Source organism: Cicer arietinum, chromosome 1, assembly GCF_000331145.2.
Source record: "Cicer arietinum cultivar CDC Frontier isolate Library 1 chromosome 1, Cicar.CDCFrontier_v2.0, whole genome shotgun sequence".
Classification (NCBI taxonomy): Eukaryota; Viridiplantae; Streptophyta; class Magnoliopsida; order Fabales; family Fabaceae; genus Cicer; species Cicer arietinum.
The window spans coordinates 33,408,059-33,416,077 of record NC_021160.2 but is presented as its reverse complement, the minus strand read 5'-3'; the positions used below and the strand labels follow the sequence as shown (position 1 = coordinate 33,416,077).

At 30.4% G+C, this 8,019-nt stretch overlaps 1 protein-coding gene across 3 annotated transcripts; it reads right to left on the bottom strand.

The window, feature by feature from the left end:
- Window positions 1–257: 257 nt before the first annotated feature.
- Window positions 258–3,830, bottom strand: LOC101508275 (kinesin-like protein KIN-8A). Of its 3 annotated transcripts, XM_004488296.4 has the most exons (6): window positions 3,165–3,829; window positions 2,597–2,870; window positions 1,899–1,949; window positions 1,726–1,818; window positions 1,269–1,634; window positions 258–1,030 (listed from the first exon to the last, which is right to left on the bottom strand). In XM_004488296.4, the coding sequence occupies exons 1-6, from the start codon at window positions 3,632–3,634 to the stop codon at window positions 404–406; spliced, it is 1,881 nt and encodes a 626-aa protein (XP_004488353.1). In that variant the 5' UTR covers window positions 3,635–3,829; the 3' UTR covers window positions 258–403. The 3 variants fall into 3 exon arrangements, with proteins under 3 accessions (XP_004488353.1, XP_073222074.1, XP_004488354.1); XM_073365973.1 differs by lacking the exon at window positions 1,269–1,634 and having other exon boundaries at window positions 3,165–3,830; XM_004488297.4 differs by lacking the exon at window positions 1,899–1,949 and having other exon boundaries at window positions 3,165–3,828.
- Window positions 3,831–8,019: the final 4,189 nt, after the last annotated feature.

Genomic DNA, 8,019 nt, shown 5'->3' with positions numbered 1-8,019 from the left:
TATTGAATTATTAAGTATTTAAAACTTTATTATACGTTCATTTGAAATTATTTAAAAACATTCAATAGTTTTAAAATTTTAAAAATATTTATAGAGTTGATCTACAAAAGAAAAACTTTTGATTTTAAGATTTGATAGTAAAATTCATCGTTTATATTGAATTATTAAACCAAGTAATTCGATCGAGAGTTCCTCGTGGAGTTAGCTAATTTTGGTTTAAACAAATAATAACAATAATAATAATATATTGTATAAGATTCTCCAAACTGATAATCATATTGAAATTGATGAGATGAAATGTTAATATTCCAACTCAAATCAAATCACAAAAAAATGAATGAACGAATACAATAAGAAATAAAATAATCACTAAGTAGTTGTCTCCAAAAGCAACCATCTGGTCCTACCGCTGAAGAAGCGTGGATGAATGTGCAGTAGGTTCAGACATGACATGAGTTCTAGTTTTTCTCCCACTTAATCCACAAAAGCTTCGTTTCATGGCCATTGGTAGTGGTGATTGAAAAAAATGACGTGCACTCTTTGTCAGTATGCTAGACCTGGTTACCACTTTCTCTGTTGTTGCTGCTGTTTTCCGACTTTTTTGTGAAAGCCCGCAAATAACATCATCTTTCTGCTTTATCAGCAAAGAGTGGTCCTTTTCCATTCTCTCTATCTCTGACTCAAGGGATTTTACATTTTGATTAAGTGTTCTGACAGTGATGCCTATCTTCTCACCGTTGCACTTGGTCTCTGGAGTGAGATAAATTGCAGTGAAGAAAGAGGATCTGGTCCATCGCTTTTCATTTGGTTGAACAGGAGTTGGAGGAGTCGAAAGAAGAGATGAAACGGATGGTGGTGTTGAGCAGGAATATGCTGCTAAGGACTGTGCTTCGAGTGTCAAAAGCTTTTGTTGTTGCCGTGCTAGCTGCATTCGCATTTCACGATTCTCCTTCTGCAGCTCAAGTACCAGCTTGGCCTGGTCTGTTCCTGTTTCAGTTACTGGAAATAGATCTTCATTTGCATCATTTGCCTGCATCCATGTCTAACAGATTTCAGTTTCATTATTCAAAATCAACGGAGTGATATATTTGACAGAAGATGAAAAATTCCAAACGAAAAAAAATGTGAACATTATCAAAGGATAAAAACCTATTTGTTATCACTCCATAAACCAAAATATTAATACACATGACGATTTATGACAAAACATTTAGAAAATACTCATACTATTTTGTCAGTGAAATTTTGAAATGGTTAGAGGATTCAACCTTTGTTCGAATCTCCTTGGCTCTATCAGCCCAATGAAGGGTGTTTTGAGTTTCACCAGATGAGAGGTTACTCGGGCTTATGTTAGCAATCATGACAGTGCTGCATGTTCCTCCTAGTGAATCTTTGAGAAGCTGAGTTAATTTTGAATTTCGGTATGGTATATGCTTCTTTCCATCTACAAGAGCATTAATGCAGCAGCTTAGTGCAAGAAGAGATCGGTTAATGTTGGCACCCTCAAGAGATCTAAGTGTTCTTTGATCTGTGGCAAGAGCTCTCTCTGACCCTGCAAGATCAACCAACGAGAGCTTTCCCACACTATTAATAATATTCATTGCAGCATCTCTAACTTGGTATTCAACAACAACCTATATGTAACAAATAAACTAAGCACAAGTCACAATCACAGCATATAAGGGTTTTTGCATCATTTTCTGTAAACAACCTTCAAAAGAGTACCTGCAAGACAGCATGGGAACGTGAAGATGTTTCATTTGCACGAGTTGGTTCTGTAGTTCTGTTACGATTTCCTTGCTGAAGCAATGTCATCACCTGAAGCAGCAAAAGCAAATAAAAACTCAAAAAATTCATACAGCAGTCTTCCAATATACCAGAATGGTTCAAAGTATTACTTCATCAATAGAGTAAACTCTGTATTGTGTAAGACCAGCTGCCACAATCCCCTAAAATATAGTTAGACAAGGGACGATCAGATTGTGATTTAATGGGATGCAGCGAAAACAAGAACTCTTCACAACAAACAAAAATTCATTTTTCATATATTTAATCTGGCTGGAGGGGCTAGTAGGTGAAGAATTCAAATAATATTAATCAGCAGGTATTCAAATTAAACTACAAGGTTCCTCATTAAGACTAATGAGTTAAGTATTAATGCCTACAAGGAAAAATAAGTTCTTATTCCTTTCACCTAGTAGTATAGATGGCCCCTAAAAAACATACTAGTAAACATGAGCTAAATGTATTAAATTTCCCATGCTGATGTATTGCCGCAGTTGTGGTTGAAATGCAGTTATTGTGGCCTAATGCAAAACAATGCAATCTACAATTACAGCTTGATGGGGGTTGCAGCGGCCGCATCATGTGACTCAGTATACATGAACTTTGAATGCTTATCAAAATATTATCATATCTGTGTAAATTGATTGTACCTATGTACTTGCATCAAGATATACTATTGAAAAATCATTCAATTTATTTCAAAGTCATGTATGTAGTGACAGGTACCATAACATGCAAAAATTATCAGTAACATTTCTCTTGAACATGGCTAATTTTCTTTTAAAATTACAATTAAGATAAGAAAGTGGACCTGTTTATCTTCTCTCAAAACCAGAGATCTTCCAGGTGAAATCAAATCTCTTACAGTTTCATTATAAACCTCAAGATAGGACAGATGAACAGCATGGTTTCCATCACAACTTCTCGTCTTGATTTTACGGAAAAGATCCTTAATTGCCAACACCATCACCCCAGGGCTCTCCACTGTACCAAGCATTGTGTAAGTTTTTCCAGCTCCAGTGGCACCATAACAGAAAACTGTCCCATTCCTCCCTTGTAGAACTCCTTCCACAAGTTCTGAGGTTCTGAAAATGCAATGTAAACAAGTTTAAAAACCATACACCAAATAATAACATTATGATGCGAAAGCACTGATAAAACTTCATAAGATTAAAATAGAATGGAATAAAATAATTATCATGATATTTTACCAAAAAGAGTTTGAAAAAAAGTTTCCATATAAAAACCCAATATTGGAAGAGAATCCAATAAGACATATTTAATTTAATAATGATATACTATATTTATAGGAAAGCCAAATTTAGGAAAATTATGAATGAAGAGAATGTGAATGTCGTGGTATAGAGAAGAGAACTCACGATGTGGAATAAACTTCCTGTTGAGTAGCTGAATCAGGAAAGCAAGCATCAAAGGTGAAATGACGTCCACGAATTCTCTTCAACCTCAAGTAATCGTTAGTATTAACGAATTCGGTCAAATAAACGTCACGGGGATTCACGATCCTTACGCAACACCTCGAACCCGCTTCCTTTTCCTTCTTCGAAATTGGTCTCACTCTCACAAACACCGTTACTCTGTTCCCTGTTTTCTCCGTTTCCGGCAACGACAGCTTCCGAGCCACCACACGGTTCTTGGAAGAAGGGTTCTTGGGAGGTAAAAGGTTTTTTTGTTTGAATACCAGTGTTAGGGGTTTCAATTTCTTCTTTAAACTTTGATGTGGATTTGAATCGTTCATTGTTTGAGAACGAGTTGACACTGGCATTGAAACGTTTCTTGCAATTTGTTCGTAAAGTTGAGGAGTTTTTGGTTGGTCTATGAGAGAATCCATAGTACAAATTTCTTGGTTTTGAAAGCTTGATTTGATGATTGTTACAAGATGCGATCAATCTTAGAGAGAGTTGGAGATTGTATTTTCTAGTAATGTTTATGAAATGGGTTTAGATGAAAATAGAAAGTGTTTCTGGAATAACGTAAGTGTTTGTATTATATAAGTCTCGACTATATATAGCCCAAAAGTGTAATTATTATTATTATTATTATTATTATTATTATTATTATTATTATTATTATTATTATTATTATTATTATTATTATTATTATTATTATTATTATTCAACTACAACTGTTTGTAACAACAGATATAAATATCATTAATTTTATTTAATATTTTTTAAATAGTTACATTAAAATGAATATGTTTTATAATTGTTTCAAAATTTTATTTATCATATATGTGCAAATAACGCAGATTCTAATTTTAAGACAACTCTACTAACATTTTGAAATATAAACCTTTTATATAAAATAATATAAAATATTTTAATAAATAATATTACATATTTCATAATTAGATCAATATTAAAAATATGCTTTTTTTTCATAAGTATTATTTTGTTGCTGAGAAAAATTAAAATTTCTTAATAAAATAATATTTTATTAATATAATAATAAAAACTAAAACAATATAACATTTTAAAAAACTACTATATTTTAATTTGAGTTAAAATTTTACAATATAAATATTTTACGAATACTTTTTTTTTTTAACAAATCTTAATAATATTAAAACTTAAAAATAATATACTTAATTGTATTTTTAGTCTTCCTATTTTCACCAATTCACGAAATAGATCATCTTTTTTTAAAAATTTTTGATTTGTATCACTCCATCTTATTTTCAACGACGTAACATATGATATGATGATATAAAATGATTAACATCCATGAGATTGCAATAAAACCCTCTAAAAGCATCAATATCAACTTTTGAAATTATTTATTTTTGTAGTTTAATTAATGAGATATGAATAATTAATGCATCGAGATGGTTCTAAATTATGACATTATATACCACATCATTTAAAATAGGTCACATCATTAATTTTTAGTTCAAAAATATATAAGAGAGACCAAAACCATTGAATTTTAAATATGAGGATCAAATTTGTGAATCAGTGAAAATATAGAGACCAAAATTGTAATTAAGCAAAAATAATATTATCACCAATTTTAAAAATAATATATTTCATATTCTAAAATAAAATATTAACGCTCTAAAAATAATTTATAATCATTTAACTTTTTTTCAATAATAAATATATAAAATATTAATCTATATTTAAAATGTATTACATACTAACTTGATGCAGGGTAGTGTCTGACTTGAAGTTTATGAACAAATAAAAACTCTTCATAATCAATACAATAATACCACTATCAAAACATAAAATATTAAATAATATTCATTAAATAAATAACTTCAAATAAAAAATTAACATTAAAAAATAAAACATAAAGTAAAGACTTATCGAAACTCATGAGAGAAGTACAAAATTAATCTAATACAAGAAGCATTACAATCGTTTTAAAATAAAAATTGTAGGAAAAATATTTGTAGAGAGAAGATAAAGACAAAATTTAAAGAGAAATTAGAAGTAAGAAATGAGAGGAGGAATGATAGAATCATATATATATATAGAGAGAGAGAGAGAGTGAAAAAAATAGCATTTGTGGCATATCGAGCATATAGAAGAGCATGTTCAGTTTGTGACGGCCTTTGCGGCTACAAATTTAAATAAGTTTTTTCTTTAATATTTTTCTGACCGTTTTTTACCGCCACAAAAGTTAAAATCATCAAAAAAAATATTTTTGATTTGTGAGCGTTTTTTCAGCCACTAATAACAACCAATTTAAATTTTAGCATTTTGTGATGATTTTTTTGCCCATTAATTTGTGATGGTTTGTTTCAGCCACAAAATCTTTCTTAAGATGGCCACAAAACAATGTTATATTTGTAGTGCATTGGAGTGTTATACTAGTAAAGTGGATTGGTTATCCAAGTTTCTTCTCCAACATAACCACCAACTGTTCTTGGTATACCCGAATCCACAAGGGGGAACTGTTATGTTTGGTCTTGACATATATGTTGTTGTGTTAGCTGAATCAGGTGAATAACACCCCTATAGTTGTTGAGTCGAATAACCAACAATTGGTCTTGTTGTTCCAACTGTTGGGCTCAAGGCTTGTCCTCTAGCATAAGACGTGTTCACTTGTTGAGTGTTGACGTAAGACAAAACTTGTGGCAAACTAATCTGTCACAATCGTTTTAAAATAAAAATTGTAGGAAAAATATTTGTAGAGAGAAGATAAAGACAAAATTTAAAGAGAAATTAGAAGTAAGAAATGAGAGGAGGAATGATAGAATCATATATATATATAGAGAGAGAGAGAGAGTGAAAAAAATAGCATTTGTGGCATATCGAGCATATAGAAGAGCATGTTCAGTTTGTGACGGCCTTTGCGGCTACAAATTTAAATAAGTTTTTTCTTTAATATTTTTCTGACCGTTTTTTACCGCCACAAAAGTTAAAATCATCAAAAAAAATATTTTTGATTTGTGAGCGTTTTTTCAGCCACTAATAACAACCAATTTAAATTTTAGCATTTTGTGAGGATATTTTTGCCTATTAATTTGTGATGGTTTGTTTCAACCACAAAATCTTTCTTAAGATGGCCACAAAACAATGTTATATTTGTAGTGCATTGGAGTGTTATACTAGTAAAGTGGATTGGTTATCCAAGTTTCTTCTCCAACATAACCACCAACTGTTCTTGGTATACCCGAATCCACAAGGGGGAACTGTTATGTTTGGTCTTGACATATATGTTGTTGTGTTAGCTGAATCAGGTGAATAACACCCCTATAGTTGTTGAGTCGAATAACCAACAATTGGTCTTGTTGTTCCAACTGTTGGGCTCAAGGCTTGTCCTCTAGCATAAGACGTGTTCACTTGTTGAGTGTTGACGTAAGACAAAACTTGTGGCAAACTAATCTGTCCTACTACTTGAGGTAGCCTCTTAGCCATATGTACATATCAAATTGAATATTATCATAATTAAATTATCATCGCCATCGACTACCCCTAGAGTTGGCCATGACAAAATTAATGAGCTGAGAATTCACAAGGTTAAAGGTACCTATTGTACGTATAAGATTCCGTTGTACCATTAATGGTCCTGATTTTGCAATGATCGACCATAAATTTATGGAAAGTGACCATCAATGAGCATATATTTTTACAAAAACTCTTGTTGAAGATAGATTCAATTTTATAAAGTAGAATTTAAATATTCGCTTTATAAAATAATGATTATTTAAACTCTATGTTGATTGTCTAAAATGGATTTTCATTTTGCCTCTAGAGAATTGAACTTTTATTCTGCCTCTAGTAGATTGAATTTCAATTTACATCTAGTAATAGATATCTTTTTAAATTATTGCTCAGTAATATAAAAAAATCTCCTCTTCTCAAACAACACTAATTATCTACCTCTAGAACGAAATTGTTTTCTTGGTAGTGACATATGTTGATTGTTGGTATTCTAAGACGCTCACTCACTCTCACATGTTGAGTTAAAATTATAATGAATTTGAATTTTTTTTTAATGACAAAACATTTATTACAATTGTCTTTTTGTATCTTTTTTCAAATTCATTTATTTTATTGTTATACGATGCGATGAATCTCAGAGAGAGCGTTCTTGGCGATTGGACTTTCTGTTAATTTTCGTGAAATGGGTTTAGACGAAGAAAATATAAAGTGTTTGTCGAGAGACAAAAGTGTTTGTATTATGTAATAGTAGAATATATATATATATATAGCCCAAATCGTGATTCATATTATTATAATAATAATAATAATTATTATTATTATTATTATTATTATTATTATTATTATTTATTTCTTAAAACAAATTTCTATTACTCCTGATCCCTTTGAACGTGAGTCTAAGTCCACTTTGATAGATTGTGAGAAATAAATAAGCATATAGTTATTTCTGGAGTCAACAATCTAATATGTGGTTCATTGATGGACCACTTTTAAATATAATTAAATTTATTTAAAAAATAATGAAATATCTTGATAAATTAAAATAATCAAATGTCTAGGAGAGAAATCTATAGTGCAAATTTCTTGGTTTTGAAAGCTTGATTTGATGATTGTTATTCGACATTTGATTTAAAAAGGGTTAAGAAACTAAATTTGTATTTTAATTGTTGAAAATTTTATAGTTTTGAAAAAGTTAGTAGATTTGAAGTGGTGACTTTGAGAATTTTTAAGTGTTTAAGTTTTAAGAAATAGTTGAAACTTTTAGTGTCATGTGACAAATTTAAAAGAAAGAGATGAGACAAAAAAAAGTCTTATTCTTTTA

What these genes read in the sequence shown, in the direction of transcription:
- LOC101508275 (XM_004488296.4), bottom strand. Translation starts at nt 3,634, where the DNA reads ATGGATTCTCTCATAGACCAACCAAAAACTCCTCAACTTTACGAACAA. An exon ending in TTTTGAGAGAAGATAAACAG is followed by an intron (nt 1,950 to 2,596) that starts GTCCACTTTCTT and finishes ACTATATTTTAG; the next exon opens with GGGATTGTGGCAGCTGGTCT. An exon ending in GAGTTTACTCTATTGATGAA is followed by an intron (nt 1,819 to 1,898) that starts GTAATACTTTGA and finishes TTGCTGCTTCAG; the next exon opens with GTGATGACATTGCTTCAGCA.